Source organism: Drosophila subpulchrella, chromosome 2R (genome assembly GCF_014743375.2).
Source record: "Drosophila subpulchrella strain 33 F10 #4 breed RU33 chromosome 2R, RU_Dsub_v1.1 Primary Assembly, whole genome shotgun sequence".
NCBI classification, from domain to species: domain Eukaryota; kingdom Metazoa; phylum Arthropoda; class Insecta; order Diptera; family Drosophilidae; genus Drosophila; species Drosophila subpulchrella.
In genome coordinates, this window is record NC_050611.1 from 4475180 (window position 1) to 4498304 (window position 23125).

At 43.3% G+C, this 23125-nt stretch overlaps 1 protein-coding gene across 7 annotated transcripts; it reads right to left on the reverse strand.

The window, feature by feature from the left end:
- Window positions 1–1025: 1025 nt before the first annotated feature.
- Window positions 1026–21829, reverse strand: LOC119551826. 7 transcript variants are annotated; one of them, XM_037861394.1, is made up of 11 exons: window positions 21792–21829; window positions 20666–20808; window positions 18768–19146; window positions 5174–7156; window positions 4697–5107; window positions 4464–4627; window positions 3701–3823; window positions 2971–3639; window positions 2376–2533; window positions 2171–2312; window positions 1357–1557 (listed from the first exon to the last, which is right to left on the reverse strand). In XM_037861394.1, exons 3-11 carry the CDS (start codon window positions 18979–18981, stop codon window positions 1357–1359), a joined length of 4065 nt encoding a protein of 1354 aa, XP_037717322.1. In that variant the 5' UTR covers window positions 18982–19146; window positions 20666–20808; window positions 21792–21829. The 7 variants fall into 7 exon arrangements, with proteins under 7 accessions (XP_037717320.1, XP_037717319.1, XP_037717315.1 ...); XM_037861392.1 differs by having other exon boundaries at window positions 1026–1557; window positions 2376–2530; window positions 4697–7156; XM_037861391.1 differs by having other exon boundaries at window positions 1026–1557; window positions 2171–2309; window positions 4697–7156.
- Window positions 21830–23125: the final 1296 nt, after the last annotated feature.

Here is a 23125-nt window from a genome sequence, read left to right on the forward strand (position 1 = left end):
TGAAATCTTTGGATTAACTTAGTTTAATTCCTGTATTATAAAAACATATTTTTGAAAATACATTTATTAAACTTTAAACATTTTGTCAGTAGTTGGAAGCGAAAAAAAATTTGTAAATACATTAAAATCTTCTTTTTTAAATATACTTATGTTTGGTTTGAGTGGCTGACTTACACTTCACCGCCAAAAAAACCCCATTATAAGTCGCTGCTTGACCTGAGGCACGACTTTTTCCAGTTGAGCGTTGCATAAGAAGACATCAACACCTCTACTTTCTATCAACAAATGGTAACCTGCCACACGCAGACGCATCGCACTTACATTATTATCATCATTCTTTCCTGAACTTATTTATGCGTGTGAATTGCGACGGAGACAGCGTCTGAAAATTGTCATAAATTGAAGCATGGCTTTACGAGGAATGTGAAAATTCATATATTAACAACGAAAGGTGCTGTGATTATCAATGAGAAGAGAAAGAGAAAAGTTGATGTCATTTTGAAAAAGCAGATGACTGCTGGCAAAACAATCTTTTTCATAAATATTTACTTTATGTTCAGTTTTTGTGACTTTTAGAAAAACGTAGAAATAAATTAAAATAGCAAAACAAATTTTAAAATCCCCATTTAAATTTGGGGAGCTATTAACAAATATATTAATATCTGAATCTTCGGCCTTTTGATTTACTAAATTTAAACTGCGCGCCAAGCATCCTACAACGCTAGGCTAGTTGTCTCACTCACATTAAAAAAAAGCAGTAGTTGTCTCTTTCTAACTACTGCATTAAGCCACGCTGCCCAAAGTCTCTATGTTAGAACGAGATAAAGGTATGTTTCTGAAAGTCTTACAGTTTGGGAGCCACTAGGCGCTAACATTTGAAATTTTGAGAAATTAATAAGAAAACTGTTATCTATATTATAATTTTACTAAATCCAACCGCCCATCGTCCAATGTTAAAGTAAACAGCAAATATATATAAATTTAAATCTTTTATTCATTTATATACATAAACAGACATTCTTGCTATGTGATCTTAATTAGTTTACAGATTTATCATGGTAAAATAAGCTAAGCAACTATTTTAAGGGATTTGACTTTGAGGGGACAGCAGTGAAATAATTTAAGTGTTTAGGATAGGCTTTAAAATTAATGATTAGTTGTTGCTTGCATTGCGTACATCTACAGATGGAACCTACGGATAGTCCTAAGTCTACGTTTCTCATGCTAAAGGGGCTTCGCTCAAAACGCGTCTCAGCTGCAGTCGCCGCGGGGACTGCAGTGGAAAAGGGTTTTAGTCGCCTCGGTCTAAGTCTAGGTTGCATATGTACAGGGTTGTGGGTGTCACTCGGCCGGGGGTCACTTCATGTAGTAGCTGCTGGGAGCGCGACCCGAGGTGTACGTGCTCATCGGAATGCCCTGGGGTCCCGGGATGTGGCTGTGGCCGGAGGAGTGCGTCACCGACTGGCTGTGCGACCCGTACAGGTGGTCCACGCTGGAGTTGCCGATCCCGTTGCCGGACGGCTCGTAGTCCACATCGTAGTAGATGCCAGATTGGTTCTGATGTTAAAAGAGAGAGCATTTAATCAATGTTAGAAAATAATTCATTCAATGAAGCTTATAAAAGTTATGATTAATATTTTAGAAAAGTCTTTTCAAACCAAATTCCAAAAAGAAACATGTTTATGATGTTGAATTCTTTTGCAGTTCGGAAAAGGAGAAACTAATAAAAACTTTATAAGGAGTCACCAGTTTATTTAAATTTATTTAAATCGATAGGCTTTCCAAAACAATTGTTAAGAAACATTTTTTTAACAATGCTACTGTTTGTTTCTAAATGTAAAGTTTCTAGAAGACAAATTTAAGTAATGGTTGGAAGTTAATACCTCCCCAAAGCTGGATAATATTTTGGCTGAAATAAGGTCGCTTAAAAATATAATGCACTAATTTCTTCTATTTTTGGCAAAGGAATTATATAATCAAGGGGTAAATTAATTCATAAATTTTCGTTTTAGCTGAAAGTGTAATCTTTGATTGAAGTTAGTCTTTTAGTATATGATATGATATGATGTGATCATATAACTACGGAGGTAAGTCTTGTGTATCAATAGACGGCCTTTTGACTAAGACGTTCCTTTTTATTTCTGTTTGGGGATAATAAACCATATCCTACCGCTATGCTGCCGTTGCTGCGACTTTTGGGTCGTGGCACTTGAAAATTCCGTCCCAGCAGATCGGCGCGATCCTCCTCCTCGCTCGAACTGGAGTTCTCCAGTGTGCGCATTCCATTTGAGCGGGGACCCAGGCCAAGTCTTCTAAGTCAAGGAAAAACAGACTCAGATGGGGTTGTAAAATAAGATCGATCTACTGATTCATACCTGGGCAATGGCACTGGAGGGGCCATAGTGGCACTGGGATGCATCTGCATGGTGCTCTGAAGGGACATCCCGCCCAGGGTGCCCATTCCCATGGCTCCCAGGTTGGGGTAGGCAAACATCGCTGAAGATGGCCGAGTGGGTCCGATGGGCTCGGCCTGCTGGTACAGAAAATGCAATGGTAATTAGTATGAGATATGTAGAGCACAAGATTAAAAATTAGCTTTATCCCGAAAAGTAAACATAAATTAAGGTATACTAAATTTGGGGTGTCGTTTAAAAACAAACTACTTTTGGTTTTATGAAAAACAAGACTATGTTTCTTATCAGCACATAAATTGGCATAAATTGTGGATACTTTAAGCAATAAATATGTCTTTAGCCTCTCTACTTTATGTTTTAAAAATAATAAAATAAATAGGGCTTCGTAAAAGGTTTAGAAAAATAACCTTCTAAACCTTTTACGAAGCCCAAATTTCATTTTGAATTTTGAAACACCCCAGATAATTTTTTAATGTATCTATTTTGTTCATATTTCAAAGATAATCAAACTACTTTCAGGACGCTGATTAAAATCTGTACTCAAAGGTTGACCTACCCCGTAGTGATTCGTCTGGGCCATGACGTCGGCTATCTGGGCCCAGCGCATGCGGTCCTCCAAGGTCACCTGATAACCAGCCTGAGGCAATCCGGCGGACTTCAGGGGCGCGGTATTCATGTATCCGAAGACAGGAGAGCCCATGGCGTTCTTCTGCTCGCGCTGCCAGCGCCGTGACCACATAATCAGGCACACCAGGGTCAGGACGATGATGATGATGGCGGCCACGGAGGCGCCGATGGCCACGCCTAGCACCTCGCCGTCAATCTCGCACTGGGCGCCATAGTGGCTGGAGTCGCAGGTGCACACCTGGGCCCCATCCTCGGCATAGCTACAGGTGCCGTGGTTATTGCACACGGAATCTGCACATGCCTGGCACTCTCGTCCAGATCGCGCCGGCTGGTCAGCCCAGGGATCTCGAAGTCCCGCCTCGCAGGCACAGCGGAAGCTGCCCCAGGTGTTGCTGCAACTGGCGCCGGAATGGCAGTCGTTCAGCTCTGCTGACTGACACTCGTCCAGATCCTGGAGAGCCGACACCGCGCCCTCCGGAGAACTTACGTACAGCACGGAGTTGCCGATGTTGTTGTTTCGACGGTGGAGCACTCCCAGAAGATGCTTCTGGACGTCGCTGCGCAGGTTGGGTCGCAATGTCTCCACACTTTCATCCAGCTGCAGGAGGAGAACGGGAATCAATGGAGATTCAATTTGGGTGTTCTTGGGAGATACATACCTTGATGGTCATGTTTACGTAGACTCCACTGCCGCCCAGGTTCGGATCTCCTCGGTAGATGTTGTTCACCTTAGCCTCCATGAATTCGTCCGAGTAGGGTGTCATCGACATGGCAGAGTCCAGCTGCAAGGGATTACAAATGAGTTTTGTTAAGCTTGAATATCAAATGGTAAACTATTTTAACTATTAATTATAAAAGTTAGAATGTGGAGCTGTTTGAGCCGAAATTCTTTCTTAGGTCAAATCAAATACGAATATATTGTGAAAACATGAAGACTGTAGCTTTACTGACTTGAACTCCTTATTGATTCTTAAAATGATAACGAGAGCTTTATATATTTGGTATAAACTTAAAAACACAGAATTTAGCTTAGACTCGAATTTTAAGCACACGGTTTTGCTCAAACTCGAGGTCAAGGAACTATTGGCTAGTGCTGGTAAGAAGTTTACTCAACCATTATTATAACTAGCCCACATACCATAACTTTACTTTAAGTAATTGTTAACTATGCAATAAACAATGATAATGCCCATTAAAAACACAATAAGAGAGTTTTGAATCAATATTCCCGTTAAATATAAACCTATATAAAATTGAAAACTAGAATTATCCATCAAATGTATATTAAAGTACATTTGTATTTATACACCGATTTTAAACTGGGCAGTGACAGCTTATCCATAAAGTAGAATATGTTGGTACTACTATTTTCTAAATCTTTTTTATTAAGATATGGGTATTACAAAGTTTATTTCGACTTACCGCTCTTATCGATTCGTAGCTGAGCTGTCCAAAGGGTTCGCTGTGCTTATCCATAAGTTTGGTGTCCCAGACAATTCGGTGCTCGTAGATGCGATCCACGCGCATGCCCAGATGGAAGGAGATGACCCGTCGGCAGGGCTCCCGGTGCTTTCGTCGGGAGTATCCTAGGGGGATTTCATATAAACAGGATATGGATGAATCCTTTTGATGATAACATTCCATCCAGAACTCACCTGGCCTGCAGTGGCAACTGGAAACGCCGCTGTCCGTCTTGCACCGCTCGTGTTGCGCCTGATCGCAGGTGGAGTCATCGCCCACGATGCAGGTGTCGATCCTCACGGGCGGCTGCGTTGGCCTCTGTCGGTAGTGGGGCCTCGTGGGTCCGGCATTGGTCGTCGGAGCTCCTCCTGCTCCTTGGGGCTTGCTGTGACCCTGAAGGTCCACCACCTCCGTTTCGGGCACCACATAGCCACCACTGCTCTGGGTGACTGCATTGGCTGGAACAGCAGGGGAGGAGCTGGAGGAGCCACCATTACCACTACTACTACTACCACCACTGGTACTAATTCCTGATCCCGATCCCGATCCTGAACCCGGCAACTGGGGCAGTCGCGTGGCCGGAGTTGTGGCGCCCGCTGGGGGATCTGTGGGGTCACCAAAGAGATTGATGTAAGTGCGCTTGCCGTCGATGGAGACAAAGCCTTCGTCACCTGATGCCGACACGATGATGTCGCCCTGACCTTGACCTCCGCCCGCCGCATAGGTTCCGTATGGCTTGATGTTGATCGTCTGCTGGGAGCCACTGCCCTTGGGACCAGGTCCCTGGATGGCCGAGAGGGTCACGTCGAAGATCTCCCCGTAGCCGGGTGGCAGATGCTGCCGCGTGGGCTGCACCGCCGGCAGGGGAAGGGTCTGTTGGGCGGGTGGTGGCCGCTGGTTGGGTGGGCGTGGCCGACCGCCAGGCTTGAATTCGGGGTCATCGAGGACTATCCCGGGGCGGGGATGGTAGGGGGCGGGCGGAGTGGCATTGGCAGTGTTAGCATTGGAACTATTAGGTGGCCCACTTTCGGTGGAACTCGAAGTAGTTGGCGGGGTGGTGGTGGTGGTGGTTGAGGTGGAGCTGCTGGTGGTAGTGGTAGTGGTGGTGGTGGTTTTTATGGTAGTGGATTCTTTGGAGGACGTAGGTTGGATGGCTGAGGCCGGGTGGGAGGACGTGGTGGTGCTCAGCAAGGAGGTGGCACTCGTTTCCAGGCCGGGTGTTCGATTGGCGGTCATGAAGATCACCTCCTCGGTGGAGGGATCCAGACCCAGGCTCTCCGAACTGTCCATGGACATGGGCACGTATGTGGAGGACATGCCCATCACAGTGTGCACCACCGAGCTGGTCTCGATGATGGTGGTGAAGCCCTCGTCCAGGTGAGGCTCCTCTGATGGCTTTTTCTTCTCGCTGACTGGCTTGGGCTTGTGCTTCTTCTTGGAGGGTGTTGTGGGAGGAGTAGGTGGATTGCTGGTGGTGGAGGGCGGAGCGGGAGGCCCCTGCACTTCATCATCCACCTCTCCACCGCCGGTGGCATCCGTATCCTGGTCGGATACCTCTATGTACTGGGCATTGGCATCTTCGTTGGAGAACTCTGAATCGTAAGTGGTGTCGGTGGGTTGCACCACATCCTCTACTGCTGGCTGCTGTTGCTCCTGGTGATTCTGCTCCTTCTCCTTTTCGTTCTTCCTATCCAGCTGATCCTGCGGCTGGAGAGCCGGGGTCTGGACCTGTGGAGCTGGAAGGGGTTTGTACTGAGGCAGGGGTCTCCGATTGCCGCCCAAATTGGTGGCGATAGGTGGGCGTGGCTTGTTGCGATACCAGGGCGGACGATTGCTAACGAATCCCGGACGCACTGGCACAATCTGCTCGGGAATGGGCACACCCGTGATGAAGGGACGCTCCGGACGATCGAAGGGATATGGCGGTGGTCGCATCGAAGTGCCGGGCTTCTGAGCCTCGTAGTCGATGGGCAGGTTTTGGGCCTCCGAGATCCTCGGTGGACCGCGATTATTGATCCTACTGGCCGAGGGTCTCCTCACACCCTGTGTATTCGCATGGACATTGACATTGCCGTTGAGGAGCTTCACGATGCCCGTGATGATGTCCTGTATGTCGGGATTACCGTTCTGGCGCGGACTATGCGGCGCCTGGGTGGCACTGGCCGCCGTCGCCGAGGTGGCAGTACTGCTCGGACTCGGCCGGATCGGGGACCCCGACGCTAGCGGTCGCAGGTCCCCCCGCCCTAAAAAAGACTCCTCTGAACTGCTGCCGCTGGTGCTGCTGCTCCTCGAAAGGGTCTTCCCAGCCCTGATCCCCTGGTGCGTTCGCTCCGGCTGCTCCTCCTGGTTGTCAAACGTGCCTGTCGGCTTGATGTTGTAGTGGAAGTACCTTCCGGCAGACACATCCTTCTCCAGGTCCTCCGGAAAGTGCACATCATTGGGTCCCACGGGCTGGCGATCGTGCAGGATGGGCGAGGCCGAGCGCTCCACTCGATCCGCCCGCGTTTCGTTCTCGTTGAGGTCATGGGGCGATGAGGGACCCTCGGCCAGGCCGTTGATGGAGTCCACCACGGTGCTCTCGATACTCAGGCGGGCTGGACTGCGGTGGCTGCTCGACTTGGGCGAGATCTGCGAGATGCTCTCGTGCTGACCAGCTGCAAAAATTAATTAGATTAAAATGTTAGAAAATAAAGATAAATATAAATTAAGAATAATAAATTTAATTTAATTTTTAAATCAAGAAATTCAGTAATTTAAAATTAAGAAACTTATGCAGTTCGAGATGTATCATACCATTTTTAACACTCTTTTTATGTGGTTGCCTAAAGAGTTTTCTTTGATTTTTTACCCTTGAAGAATACATTTAGTGTACATTTATTATCATAATATTTTCAAACTTATTAAATTTTTCTGATAGCCACTCTTACTAAATTTCTTACTCCTCAAAAAGAAGGCAAAAATTACTGATCTTCATCAATAGAATCTTATTAAAAAGAAAAGCCTACATCTCAATTACAAAAGGATACTCAAACTTTGTAGATTTGTAGATTCTCTTCATCAAAACATGAATCGGAATGGAATTTCTTTAATCGCCATTAATCTAATATTCACCTGAGTAAAGAAGTCAAGAAATAGTTTCAATTAATCAACTTTAACGGTTCGTTTTAAGAAATTATTCAATCATATCTATATCAAAAGATAAGTCTTTCATGTAGCTTTGTATGATATTTTATACGACATGAAAACGAGAAGAAAGGGAAAGAGTTGAGTGAAAAGAGCGTGGAATTCCGACGTTCAGTTTCCCTCGAATCCATCATCGCATCGAAAGAATCTTCACATTGAGGGTTTCACTTTTCACTTGCCCCATGCACCTGCCCCTTCCACTGCGAGTGGCCCTTCCCAGCCGCCACTCCGTCATTGTCAACGCGATTCATTTGCATCTGGGAGGGGGTTTCAAAGACATAAAAACAAAGCCCAGCCCAAGTCGACTCGGATCGGTTTCAATCTCTGTCGCAGTCTTAGCCAGGCATCATTTGTTTTCGATGTCAAGTCTGAGCCACCGTCTTTGTCTTTCGGCCCGGCCCCTCGTATTCTTTTCACTCTCTTTGCATATAATTGTGTTGGTTTTCCTTCAAAAATTGTGGGTTTGCGAGCTCTGTGTGTGGATATAGCTGATGGCTTGCATATCTGTCACAATGCAAAGTCTTATTACTGATTACCCTGGGTACTCGTACTCGCACAGTTGGATACTTGGTTACTTTACTACTTGGATTCATGGATTCGCGGCCTCGGGCCAGATCTGCACTCGCTCGGCAGCCTAGGAAGAATTTCACAAATTGCTACGTCAAGCGTTGAAAAGATGCCAAGCCGAGGTTGTTGTTGCGTCTGATTTTCATCATTTTCCTCGGATATGGCAGATAAATGAGAAGAGCCCGCCATGAGCAACTTAAATATAGATTGTTGTCTCGTAGAATGCAGATGGCAATCGAATGGGGACAAGCACTTGAACCGAACCTCCCCTTCGCAAGCGAAGAGATCTCGAGTAGGCACTCCTTATCGCATCTTAAAGTGCAATTTTCCACTCTCATCCATGCATCAATCACACAGAGAGAAAAAGAATGGGGTAATCTTATGCATTTTATCGGATTATAAATGTCTCAAATAATTTTGAATTTATATTATTTTAATGCTACGATTCTTAAGATTCCATAGTTCTGTGCGATATTATTAATGATCTCATTGGTGAAAAATCATTCAAATCATTTCATGATTCAATCTTTATTTGAATGATATATTTCTAATGAGATCAATGTTATTTTCAATTTTATTCACAAATATTATATTATTATTCACAATAAGTCACTAAAATATTACGTTTTGTATTTGTAGAAACTCTATGTAAATGTTATGATTCTTATGAGACCTTTAGTATTTCCCACAGAACAATATAATTATAATAAAACTGGAATCATTCAATATATCTTATTCAGTATTGGGGCTGCATTAACATTGTATTTTTAATCAAACCAGGTCAGAATGACAGAAATCTTATATGCTTTTTCGGCACAATGTTCGACACCATCGATACTTGAGCTGTGAATTGACAGACAAACATAGCCGATCACACAGATCTCCCTCGGCACTCAGGTCTGACCCAGCTATTCTTTGACACCTTCCCGAAAAGATTTATTTGTTTGTTGGCTTTCTATGAGTGCGGCTCTCCTCTTTCCCATTTCTTTTTTCGGATTGTCAAGTGCATGTCATCTTTGGGCTTTATAGAGGGTAGACCAGGCCAGAACCAGTTTAAGGTTGGAACAACAATCATAATTCACACTCGCTCGCCGAAACACGTTTAGTTATTGAGCTTAACCCAATTGCCGGGCGGTACATTGGTGCCCCTTTGTGGGTCTCGTGGTTTTTTGATTAAGTTTGGCACAGATTTTACTTTCACCTGTCGCTAAATCGCTAAACTGGCTCGCCTCTCCGATTCAAAAAATACACAATATTTGTTTCACTTTCTTCGTGCCAGCTATTTGTTGCGATTTTGATATAATTAACGCTTCCTTTTGGGCAGGCAAGACAAAAGGCGGCGACACAGTTTTCACTTTCCTTGCCTTCGAATTGTTAATTTTCCAGTTTTCCTTTGCGATTTTATTGATACCGAGGCGAGTCTTGTTTTGGGATTGCGATTTTGATTGGGCTGGCGGTAAAAGTGAGCCGCCGGCTGAGAAATTACCAGACATGGACATACGTAGTTGGTTGAATGTGTAACGCAATTTGGGAAACGAAAATTGAATTCCATTTTGGAGCGGGGCATGCAACACTTTCACGGCCAGGCCGCAACGAAAGTAAAACCTCTTAGTGTCCGGATTTGGTAGCCCCAGTCCCCGGGATCTCTTGGCTCCACTGTCTCCAGACGGGTTGGGTTGAATGCACCCGATATGACAACAGCACGGAGACAACAGCAATGGTCGTCATTAGTTCCAGTGCTTGCCCACACTAATTCGATCGCTACTCCAACGAGGACGCACGACTTGTGCCCCGTCTCTGGGCTTTTTTCCAGTTTCAGTTTCATTTTCTGTTTCATTTGGAGCCCAACCCACACAGGCGGCAATTCCTGCGCCTTCTCCAGCTCCAAACTCCATTCAAATTGGCGATTTCAGCGCCTCCAAATTGCTGACAAGAAATCACTTTCTATTTCGCTGCACTTCTCAACTGTTTCCCAATGCGGCCAAAAGGCAGAAACCAAAATTAAGTCCGCCTGCTCGCCTTAATGTGGGCAAAGCTGGCGAAGATAATTGCTTATGAAATACGACAATTTCTGTTTTGGCTTCGATGTTTAACACACGTCCCAAAACATTGCGCATACGACATGTCTGCCCGAGCACTTTCTGTGTGCACCTGCGGAGGCGGAGAAGGCTGTCTGTATTATAATATATTATGCAATAATATCATTTAATGGTCTGCCCAAAAGGCAGGCGACAATTCGTCGTGTTTTCACCATAAACAGATTTATGTAATTGCATTTAAATGGGTAAGCTATGCAGGAAGGCGAATTTCAATGACAATGCTAATAAAATAATAAAGCAGTTATCATTAAGCAGTTATGTTGCTTTAAGAAATATATATCAGAAGTAGGGAAAAGTCTTTATATAATTATTATTATTGAATCCTTTTTTAACAAATATTATGCAAATAAACAACACCTAAAGGCCTATCTAAAACGTATAATAACATAAAGGTTTAGTATTTCACCAGATGATTTCGTAATAAAAGATAGTAAGCTTTAGGCCTTTGTCTTCATTATATACCTATACATATATAGGATTTTACTTTATAAATTCAGGTCTTTCTATCTTTTTTACAAACTTGAATTATATCTGATCCATTCACATTTCTTCAACTCATACCAACGTCCCCTGTTTACGATCAGAGCCATTAAACTAATCTTCGACAAAAAATCTAAACAAATGTCTACCAAATATTTCTCTCACTTCTCACCATTTTTCTATTTTATGCGTCTGTTGCCTAAGCTTCTTTCATCTTTTTGAATTGGCCCATAAACATAACTAAGCCGCCCAATTGTGAATTCCGCAGACCCTTCGGCGAAGATTTCCATTAAAGAAGAGACCACATCTCGAGATGCCATCGCAACAGCCACGCCCCGAAAGAGTGGCTCAAGAACCCAGCTGGACCGGCTGAACTGAATCCATTCCACTGTTTCCTCGACTTCGTCTAACGTTGTTCCAGCTGGACTATTAAAACTTTGATTTAATGCTAATTGATTTCTCGGGCATTCGACTTTCGTTGTGGGCGTTCGAAGTGGAAATACCAGGGAAAGTCGGTTCTATTGCCCTCATCCGATCCGTGGGAGCTGCAGAGTCACTCCTCGGGCATTTCATTAGCAGAGCAAATAAAGTATCTTTGGCCCGGGCCCAAGCACTTGTGCAATCAAACCGTCAACTGCTCGGTGTTGTTGGCCAAGAGTTGTCTGCACAAACAATTGGCCATGAGCAGAACCTGAAGAGCGTCTTGGCCAGACTTTTCTCCGTCTCTCTGTAAATCTGTAGAGCCGAAATGCATGAGCTGCAATTAACAAAGTGACGACGACAACCGACACATGGCAGCCTGGGACAGGCCAAACAGCACTCCACTCGACCCCAAGTAGAGGCTGGTGAAACTGAAGCACTTCCCTGGAAAACTGATTTTCCTTGTCCATATTCTGCGGCTTTTTTCCTTTTCTAGACTCCGTGACCATGACGTTTGGCCTTTGGCATTGCACGAGTGTTTTGGCTTTTGGTACGCGTGCCTGGCTGTTAGATATGTCTTAAGCATCTAACTACCAATGCAAATAGGTTTTCTGGCTTGCACTAAGGAGATATGTAGCTTTACTTTATAAATGTATTTAAAGGAGTTTAATGGCGTAAAGGGTGCTGCCAACAAATTGGATCAAAGACTTTTTCATATCGTACATATATGGTTCAAAAAAGATTTTTTCCCATATTTAGTTTGTTTTAATATAATATTAAAGTTCAAGCTTCGACATCTGTGAACCTCTTATTTGATATATCAATCAATAAAGTTGACGTATTAAATTTAAATATTATTAAATTATTATTAATAAAATTAAATAATATCGTATTACATTTAAGTAATATACATTTTTAGTGATATCAATCAATAAAGTTATCATATTATATTTAAATAATATTAATTTCTAATGGTATCAATCAACAAAATTATCGTATTCTACTTTGATAAAGTACATTTTTAGTGATTAATGAATAAGAGCAATTTAAAATATTCTTCCAGTTTTAGACCATGTGTTAATGTTATTACTTAACATTGTTATAATATTTTCCTGCATTTCCTTTCTTCGAGTGTTCTGGGTTGCATCCTTTGTGTTAGCCCCTCAGACGTGGGTCCAAAGCGAATGACCTTAATCAAGGTCTAGCTCTGATCTAACCGCCTTGAAGACGGACCCCAAGACGGAGCCAAAGTCGAAGCCCAGGCTAAGGCTAAAGCCAAAGCTAAAGGCGGTTGCAGTCCGACTGCATTTCTGTTTTGGTCAGGCTTCCGCAGATGTGGCTGCTGCAGTTGGTTATGCTTTGCTGCCCGCTGTGGGGCATGTCTAAGCCGGGCCGAAAACCAAACAACGAGGAGGGGAAATTTATAACCTGGTCGCGCTCTGTTGGCTTTAATCGCAGCAGTGCCAAGAAGCGGCAAGCAATCCTCCCATATCAATAGAAGGCCCAACGCAGGGATCCCGATCCCCATTCCCCATTCCATTCCCGACTTAATGGCCGCCACTTATGAAATCTAATTGTCTCACATGTTTAATTAAGCCGCAGGTGGGAGCGAACAGAACCGAGGCCGAGGCCCCTAATGGCCCGCCAGAACAAGACTAAACCCTGTAACTAGCTGCAATTTACCTGGCGATAAGCGATCTGCACGATCTCCTGGGGAATGCTGCAGAATATTTGAAATCGCAGTCGGTGCAGCCCCTTAAACATGCCACGAGAATATTTCTGCAGTCGATAACTTGGCCTGGGTCAGTAACCTAGTATTGTACGGAAGGTGGCGGAGCCCCCAGCTCTGATTGAACAATTACAAAGAGTCTCTTTGTGTGAGAAGAAATGGAGCAGTGGATATGTAATAGCGTATCAGAGACGTAGAACAGATGACGACCCTCCGGGCCAATTCGCTATCCAACATTTGTGTCAGAGAGTAGATCTTTAAGTATACCTATTGATTGAAAGGCATATGGATTCCGCGCTCACTCTTCCCATAGCCATATTCCTCATCTCTCCGAACGAAACTGGGTCATTGTACCCACAGTAGCCGGCTTAAGTATAGTCGCCAAACGGAAACAAGTTGCCAGCCAATATGGTCTTAATGGTCTGTGACAAGTTCAGGACTGGCTGTGTGTGCGTCAAATAAAAGTCTACAGCAAGTGGCCAAGAGAACCGGCTCTCTGAATAGCAAGAATCCCACTCTATACACAAGACTGTCACTCCGTCAGCTTTTTATTGGGCTATTTCCAACTGCGTGCCAAATAGAAATGGGGGAACTGCCACTGGGCCAGTGTGAGTAAGCGTGGGTATTATTGTGTCATTCTGGCCGCTGTTTTGTTTGGACAGCCAGTTAACTGCACCCATTTAACGGTGTTCTTATTGTCATTTCTTTAGTTCTTGGTTTATTATTTGACTTTGACAGGTTCTGGAATCATTTTATAAATGAAATTTAGAATTTTCTTAAGCTTAAAATATAAAGTTCGTTGCCTAAGTCTTTTGATTTTGAATTAAAACAAAAACATACTATGGATTTCTCCGAGTTCGTTTCCTAAGTCTTTTGTTTTGGTGCTTAGTAACACACAGTTTTAAGTATATAGTTACTTAGAAGTATTTTCATGTTGATCCTTACCTTTGTTTTAATTTTATATGACTTGTTAAAAAAATATATCAGATACACATACCAATAAATTAAGTATACATTGGAGTTCCTTTGTGCTAAATACCCGACATTTTGGTTGTGTGAAATTACTTAGAATAAGCCTAACCTTTGGTTAATTTTTTTTTACCTATTTAAGAAAGTTAGGTACTCAACACACCGCCTAACATTTCCTGAGACATGGCCAAGCTAAAAAACGTTAACTTTATGTTCTTTCGTATTTTTTTTTACCCAAATGAAAGCCTTAGACACACTCACTGAATACCAAATATATGCCGAAAAGAATCTGTTATTAAAAAATTCCACTGCAAACCGGTCTTAGGCGGTCTCCAAAAAAAACTGCATGAGCTCAAACATTTTATTTTCATTGATTGTCAACGCCGACACATGTAAGGGTCTCCAGATACCCCCACCGGCGGCATTCCTTTCAGTTCTCCATCCCACTGCAATTTAATCTGGGCCCACAGCGCCTCAGGACAACCATTAAAGAAGATCGCAGGAGAACGGCAAAAGTAAAAACCAAAATAACAACGAGATAAATTGTGGGTTCAGTTGACTCTACCTGCCGATGGGTGTGTGTCTGGGACTGGCTCTGGGTTTGGGTTTGGGTTTGGGTTTGGGCCTGCCTGGCAGTCTGAGTGCGCGATCACTGATCACCGATCGTGCCCGGCAACTTTCGATGTGCTGAATTTCATTGTACAATTTTGGGCATCCCAAAGAGACAAGAGTCGCTCCTCTGCTCTTCTCACGGGAAAGGGAAAGTATGCAGTTATTGATACGGCTTCGGTTTCATGTTTTGATTGGGCAATCGCATCCCAGTTCAAGCCCAGTCGGCGCTGGGCTCTAATTGAATGGTCGGATCAGGGTGGAGAAACGCTTAACTTAATTGAATATGGGAGATCAGCATGTGAGCTGATTACGAGCTTGAGACGCTCGAAACTGTCTGCGCGGAAAGGGAAACGAAAGACGCTTCTTCAAAGTCAGAAGAATCGAAAAGATTCGGCAATAACACGCTATAAATTCTGTTTCCGATGTCAACATATATGCTGTCGAAATACTCTGTGTTTATAAATGGTAATTAGCTTGATGTTGACCAATCCATTTGATAGATGCCAATAATGACAGCATTAATGTTGAAAAAAGAATGTTGATTAAAATCTAGTATATGGCTGAAGTTTGATTTTTCTGAGACTCTCCCTTGTCAAATATTTTTTTGTGAAAAGTAAATAATCTATCGGGACCCCGCCCAATATATATTAAGGAAAGAACAATACCATTCTGAAAAGAACCAAATGGCACTTAAATGTATTTTTTCAACCCTCTCTGCAGCTGTCACAATCCAAGAACCATTTCACCTGCCTTCAAAAGCCTCAAAAATGCCATAATTAATGGCGTCAGCATGGCCAATCGTTGAGCAGGTGGCCCACCAAGAATCCACAAAGATTCCCTGGCCGAGAAAAATCCAAGCCAAGATTGAGAAAACTCAAAAACCAGCCGAACGAACCTGCCTCTTGACCCAATAAAGAGTCAAGCGATAAATTTCTGCTCAGCCCGCAGAGACGGCGGCTTCTTTCTTCCTCCTCTTTCCCATCAGGCAGCGAATTTTTTGATTATTTATATTTTGCCTCTCGCTCTTCGGAGCCAGCCAAGTGGGCCATGTAACCGAAATGTGCCAAAAAAAAAAAAAAAACGAACCAAAAATGTGATGGAAAAATTGCCTGTGGAGGCAGCTAATCTGAAAATTTAATCAGCTTAACAGTTTTGAGTGAAAGAAGAGATGTCTGGAAGGGGGAAAATCTCGAAACAAAGGGGAATGAAAACGAAAAACCCAACAGGTTGCGGCAGTAAGTCAGCGGGTTACAGTGTCACAGCTGAGTTCCCCAACGAACTTGGTCCAAACTATCGATTGATGAACGATTCGCTGACTCAGTAATGCTGGTTACTACGGAAAAGGGACTACGGAACAGAAAAGCCCAACTCATGGCGCTTTCTTTGACACTTTTCAGGTGCCTTAAATGCCCCATTGAGATTTCAATTCGCTATGGGTATGGTATGTGGTATATGGTATATGGTATCTTGGTATCGAAAGCCCCGAAAAGCCGTTAGTTAGCTGGGTGTAACTGTTAACCGTAGCACTGCTTCTACAGCTGCTGCTTCTTTCTGTTTCACTAAGCCATAACTGAACAGTCCGGCGCCCCGAGAATCTGTTTTCTTTTAATTAAGCTTGCTGTAAAATAATTTTCACTTCACCCAATTTTCCCGCCCGACTCCATGTAAATTTATCCCCCCTCCCCCCTTGATAATGTGGCTTATTAGCAGCATGAAAGGTTTTGCCTTGGCTTTGGCTTTGGCCCGACTTCAAATGGCCCAGTAAACAGTGCAGTTAGCTTTAATTGATTCCAGCCCGGCTCTGTTGGCCAGATTCGTGCAATTAAGCGGTTTCAGTGAGGAGGTTTAGATGGAGATGGATGGAGCTTTCGTTGGAATGCATAAGTCAAGGGGGTCGGTGCCTCGGAATCCACTCCCCTGGGCTCCTGGTTAGGGCCACACCGCACTTAATTGCCCGGTTCACATGGGAAGTTGGCTTTCAATGCGCATTAACAAGCAACAAATCTCTCCCTAAGCAATGCACTGAAAACATAGCTTACACTGTATATTAAGTACTATTTTTTGTTCAAACACTTGTCTACACACGCTACACTTATAAGTATTCCCAAGGGTAATTTATTTAACAGCAGCAGATCGAAAGTTTCAGGATAAAGATAAGTTGGTTTTCCTTTGTAGTTCTTTTTATAACTATTCTGAAAAAATGTCCTATAATTAAGAACAAGAGCATTATTTTTTTTAAGTACTGCAAGTTTTTTAAATTATGCAAAAAACGAAAAACATTATTAAGCATAACAGAGTCTTTTCCTATACTGAAATAAACCAATATGTTTCTTTTAAATACTATACAATCTGAAAAATAAATATATATTTTCAAGTTAAACCATTTTCAGCTAATTATATCTTTTAGTTTTATTTGATATCTTTGATATCATATGAAATATCACAAATGAACAAATGAAATGAATAAGAGTTATTAAAACAAACCCAACTTTTGTTGAGTCATAACTACTAACTAATTATGTCTTTATCATAAAAACCTGACATTTTTTCGCAGATTCTAGTTAGGAATGCATGACATTTTCTTTACGATCCTTCATTCTAATTAGTTTTTACGTGCCCAATTACGATGCCTGATGACGATTTTATTTTCACATATTGCATAAGCTCACTTAACGATTATAAACCACGCATGCCCAAGTCATAATAAACTTTAATTAACTTCGATTCACGCACGTCACGCACTTTGTAAGCGACAAAGCAAAATGGAACCAAACGAAGGCAAAAAAGTAAGAAAACCCAAGACAAGCCCAGGCCAGAGTCAATGAATCCGGTATGAATAATCGCAATTGTGCAACACAAGCTAACCCTCAGTGGTCATAAGCCAATGAATCATAGCCACCGAGGTGCGATCAGTAGACAACCCAGATGCAGATGCTATCGACCCAGATTTGGGGCCTTAAAACCGTTTGAAATGTGTCACTTTGGCTGACATATCTCGATTTTTAGTGGGTCAAGCCCGTATTTCAGTGGCAAAAAAGAAAATTAACAAACTTCTTGGCGTGCTCGACAATTGAACGCATTTGTGCGGGTGCGCAGACAGTACAGTTAGCACACTTCATTACGTTTGGCACAGTTGGAGGTAGTGAGGAGAGGTACATATATACCTATACTATATAGTGTGTACCCCTCGGATCTCCCCGACTTTGCATTCTTTGTAACGCCTAATAAATTATGCAGCAAACGCAAGCTTTCTAAAAAGGAGAAGACGAAAATGAGCGGTAGAAATGGAGAAGAATAATCACGTACGTGTACTGCGGAAAAATGCCTGAGTCTGCCTCGAGCATCTTCATTCAACTGTTGGCACGTCGGAGCGAATTCCTTCTTATTTTCCAGCTTTTTGTGAACCGACATTCCTCAGAAATATATCAAATTAAAAATTAAAATTATGCTCACGTGTGGAAAAAGCCACTCGAAGTATCTCCGTTTGTAATAACTAAATGCTCGCTTGAGCAGAACCCTTGGTGAAAACATATGATTAAAGAAGATAAGATCCACTCAGAACAAGTGCGAGAGATTCGCTTGGCTAAGACAGAGGTGGAGGAAAAGGGGGCAAGTTTCGATACAGATGACCGCAAGGTGAAGTGGGTTCTTTAAAAGATGCACTAGAATGCCTTTTGATTTTACATTTTTTTGTCTTCTTTGGAATGCCTTCTTTAGGTAATTACAATTATAATCATTAATATTATTACTACTATTAGCTATCTTGGTTATCTTATAGTTACAGCTAAAAGCTTACAGAGGGTTTTATTATGAGATATAGCCATATAACCCATAAAGCTCGTCTAAGATATATCCACTTCTAATCTAATTTGCAATAAAGACAAGTTCTGACCTTACTCAAAGACCTATGATCTTCCCTTAGAAGAAAATTGTAAAGCAATTCGGAACAATAATAATTTATTGAAGGCCTAAATCGCCATGAATAGAGCTTATCAATTGAGAGATCTATGCAGATCTGGCGAAGATCATGGCCTTGCTATCTCAACTTTCATCCTCCCACTTTGTTCGACACCGTGAAAGTTGGCTGCCGGCACAGGCCCCACAATTAAAGTTCAATTTATTAACTGAATGCATGTGAAATTCTTTTGTTGGGCATGTCACTGTCGTGTTGCCCCCTGAGAAACCCCCCTTCTGGCCAAGACTTACCTGTTGTTTGAACGAGGAGCAGCAGAAGAGCCAGCGGCAACGTCGACACGGCCATGGCCATCAAGTGTCGATGGTCTCTTGGCATTCTATTGTTGGAAATTGCTGACGGCCGGGGGGTGCCTCCTCCTCCTCGAAGCCCTCCTCCTCCGCCGCCTCTGTCTCCGTCCCTGCCCGATGGTATATTGTGTGTTAAATTCTGTGGCTTTCGTCGCATGTTTGCATAAACTACGAGTTCCGCGGAGGCCACACTCTTTTACCTCTTTGAGATTGAGGCTTATTGTCGGGGTTTCTATTATTTATGTTCGGTATGTCGTTGTTTTTATTGATGAACCGTGCCTGGGCGAGGCATGTTTTGGCTTTAAACGAGTGTGTTTTTAAGCTGAAAAGAGGGAGAAAGGTGGTCAGAAGAGCGTAAAATGATTCTAGGGTTTGTGTCTTAAGTCTTTTGTTTTGTGAGACTTTTTTTCGCACTGATCGTTGGGAAACCGTCTAAGATCTAATCACATGCCCCCTAATGATCAACAAAAGTTAACTGTACAGGTTTGTGGTGGACATTACGTCAGATGGGCCTGGGTCGAACCCCCATTAACCCGCAGTACATTGTGATTTACATAAGCAGCGGCTTAGTGAGTCAATAAACCCGGCCATCTAAGCGGCTGAAAAGGAAAAACACTTTCAGAAAAACTCCAGTTTTGTTTCCCAGTTACGTAAAGTGAAGCGTGCCATTCAGCAACTAACCGAACTCGGCTGATTGAAATGCTAATTTTGATTGATGTCCAAGGCGCTCGGCGAAAGTGGGGTTACAATTTGAGGTGTCAGAAAAGCAAAAGTGAAATTCGGAGCTATACGGAGCACGAAGCTATCAACTGGAGCAGATCAGATCAGATCTGTCGTCAGATCCGCGGGCTCTAATCGATGCCAGCTGGCCGGGATTACCCAATGGGTCTGCCGTGCTAATCAGAAGCCAAAACAAGCTGCGGATCGCAAGCCGCAGTAACCGAGGCAATTGCCATTAGATGGAAAGTGAAAGCATCCAGAGCAGCGGTAACGGAGGCAGCAAATGGAAAGGAAAGGTAAAGGTAAAGGTTGTCTCTGCAGCACAGCTACCTCTTCTGCTCTCGCATTTACGTGATCTCAGACCGGATCGAATCGGACCGGTTGGTCGGATGCCGCCTGCAGTTGAGTCATGTCTCGAGTCCAGGTATGATTTTTTGGCAGTGCTCTTGCGGCCTTTGTTTACCCCAAAAGGAACCTTGAAATCTCCGCGCTCTACGCTTGAAGAATCCCAGTGAAATAGAAAGTTTTACGTGAGCAGCCAGAAGAGCAGCCAGAAACCACAACAAACTCTATTTTCTTCGTGGGCGAGTTGTCGTTGCTTTTCAGCTGCTTTCTGGGCTGTCATTAAATGACTCCATTTTTCAGCGGATTGTTGTGCTTTTCCATTGAGTGATTCGCCCACGCTGGCGCTTGTTTACATTTTCATTGGAATAATTTTTGGTTTTATCAGCTTTGCTTTCTTTTCGGGGCTCTGGGCTGTTTTCAACAGCCAACGGAAGTTGCAGCTGGTAATTAGTTTTCATTTCTTTCCATCTTTTTCTGTTAAATGACTCATGTGATTTTTCATAAGCCACTTTTTTGGAGCTTTGTCTGGTTGCGTAACCGTTTTCTGAGCCGGCAAAAGAGTCAGCGAAAGGTGAAGGTGGATAAAAAGGTGGAGACGATAAAAAAAAAGGGAGTTGAGATATATTGGTGGGGATACATTGCATAAGGCCAGATCTTTATGACTGTCAATTCTGAAAAGGCTTGTCTTGTATCCTTTTAATATCTGTGGTAGTATTTCCCCCTCGCAAGACTCATTCCCCAAACTTTTTTTTATTGATTTTCCTTTTCGGACTCACCTCAAAGCGTTTCCATTAATCACACGATTGCAATCGCCAAGATTTGATTGATGTTTTTGCGTGCAGCGCTATTGCACGTTATTTTCAATTAGATTTTGCACATAAATAACGCTAATAATGGAAAATTTCCCCAGCCAAACAAACTGCAAGAAAACGACAAGGCACAAGGCACACCAAATTGAAGATCTCGCCGACCCAGAGCCAAATCCAGCTGGGGATCGGACCGGACTAGCCGAGTGGAAATGCGGTTTTGCGGCTTGCGCGGAATGCAAAACTCTAAATAATCGAAAAGCAAAAATCAAGCGACAGCTGCCCCCTGCAAAATTGGCACAAGTGCGCTTTAAAATGGCACAACTAACAGTATCAAGTGCTGGAACGGGAATGGAAGTGGGAATGGAAGCGGGAATGGGAGCTGGGAGCCGGGAGTGGGCAGTCGACTTGGTCTTGGACTTGGACCTGCTATTGGCAGTGGACTTGGACTTGGCCTGGAGCAATTTAGCGGACGTGTGTAGGCCGCCCGACAGGTTGCAGCGGACCACGCATCCGGTTGGGGCAACCTGGCGGATACGCGATGCGCAGCCTCGCTGGCTCGGTTCTTGCGCCAACTGCAGGCCCAATTAATTCGCTCTGTTCCTGGGCCCGAGTGGCTCTCTAATTGGCAGTGAAACGGCGGACAAATTATGAATTTGCAACCAATTTCACAGCAACCGTAAACAAAAGCCGCAGACAAAACTAACTTGGCCAAGTCGAGGCAAAAAGGTAGCGCGAAAAAAAGAAAGTTTTTTGAAGTTTTCGTTGCTGCCGCCTTGGGGTTCGTCTGTATATATATATATATATGGGCATATATATTTTCGCTTGTCTACACACACAAACGGGCCTCGCACAAATATCATTTATTCGGTTTGCGTTTACATATTCACTTGGAGCAACAAAACACTCATTTCTTTCTGCGGCGCACTCACACGCATGCGCAGCCTTTGCTTTGGGCCCGCTTAAGTTATTCACTTTTCATAGACTCGAACGCTAACGCACACACACACGCGCACTCGCAGCACAAGAAGATATCGAGTAACCGGCGATGGCTTCTTCACTTTGCTGGCCCACAATCCGCGCTCACCTCACCTACCAAGAAACCGTCAACAGGTGCGCACCGTTCGAACGCTCGACTCAAACTGACTCGGGCTCTCCTCTCAAGGCCCCGAAGACTCTGCGGCGAGCCGAAGAAACGAGAAACCGGAGGAGAGATTGCCTGCTTGGCCGCTCTTCGGAAGAGTATTCGGGAGTGGAAGATTCGCGGGCCCGTCTTCGGCTCGATTCTTCAAAAAGAGTCATTCAAATAGGTAGAAAAACTTGAAATCTGCTAAAAAATGTCATTTCTATAACTATTCAAGTTTGAAATTTAAAGATTAACTTGAACTTAAAGATTTTAACTATCTTCAATTTATTTTAATAGTAAGAAAAATTCAAGAATAACCTTCTTGCCTATTTTAAAGAGTTTGCATTTCTTAAATGCGTTAATGTGGCTGCAAATTAAAATAAAACTCGCTAATTTCAACAAGGCATTAATATTAAAATCAGAAATTGTAAAAGTCTCTAATGATATCTTTTTAAATTTATAATTTCCAAGTTAGCCTATGCTTTACAATATACAATACATCCTTTTGAGAGAAAGAGGTGGATATAAGAATATATTATTAATACAAACTGCTCCTAGCAATACTTAAATATTGTCAGACTCTACAAGTATATACTCCATAAATGTATTTTGTTATGATATTTTCTTATCCAATTTTGGCTAGAGTAACCACTATTCCACATAGAAAAGCTATGATATTCTTAAGGGATTGCTCCGCAAAAAGCTAGATGCTGTCTCGAATGACTTGGGTCCGTGGTGAGTTAGGGGCACTGACGAACGCCGCTTAAACGGAAACAATAACAATTGAAAGTGGCAATTTAGCAAGCATACGCTCCTTAAGTCGATCGCCAGTTAAGATTGTCCCAAGGAGTCCTAAGTGGATCAATGGCGATTTCCAGGCGGAGCTCATTCCAAACAGCGGCAATTACTATGCAAATGACCAAGGCTGATTCCGCTGATTTCGGCTTTCAATTGAAAATGAGAATGGCTTGGAAGAAAACTGAGCTCGGTGATGGAAAAATGATGAAAGAGAATCGAATCGAGGCAGTCTGTTCGATCGTCTGCTCATCATGCCACAAAACCATGCCCCATGACCAGTGAAATTGTGTTTGCCGGGCTTGTTTTCTTTTCTCCTATTTTATTTCATTTCATTTCGTTTTATTTTCTATCCATCCTCTGCGTTTTCACACTTTTCACGAATCGACGTCTCCATTGTTGGGCAGCTTTGCTAATGGAATCGGCAAGCAGCCACCAGCGAACCATTAATTGAGCACGCTGGCGGCTTTAATAGTTCTTAAGCAGCTGGGTATTAGTGTCAGAGTCGC

Bases quoted from the DNA above. Each gene is read 5' to 3' on its own strand.
- LOC119551826 (XM_037861387.1), bottom strand. From the start codon at position 18,981: ATGCGACGAAAGCCACAGAATTTAACACACAATATACCATCGGGCAGG. The intron at 7,157-18,767 runs GTAAGTCTTGGC...TAATTTTTGCAG, and splicing joins GCTCCTCGTTCAAACAACAG to CTGGTCAGCACGAGAGCATC. The intron at 4,628-4,696 runs GTGAGTTCTGGA...AAATCCCCCTAG, and splicing joins CAGTTGCCACTGCAGGCCAG to GATACTCCCGACGAAAGCAC.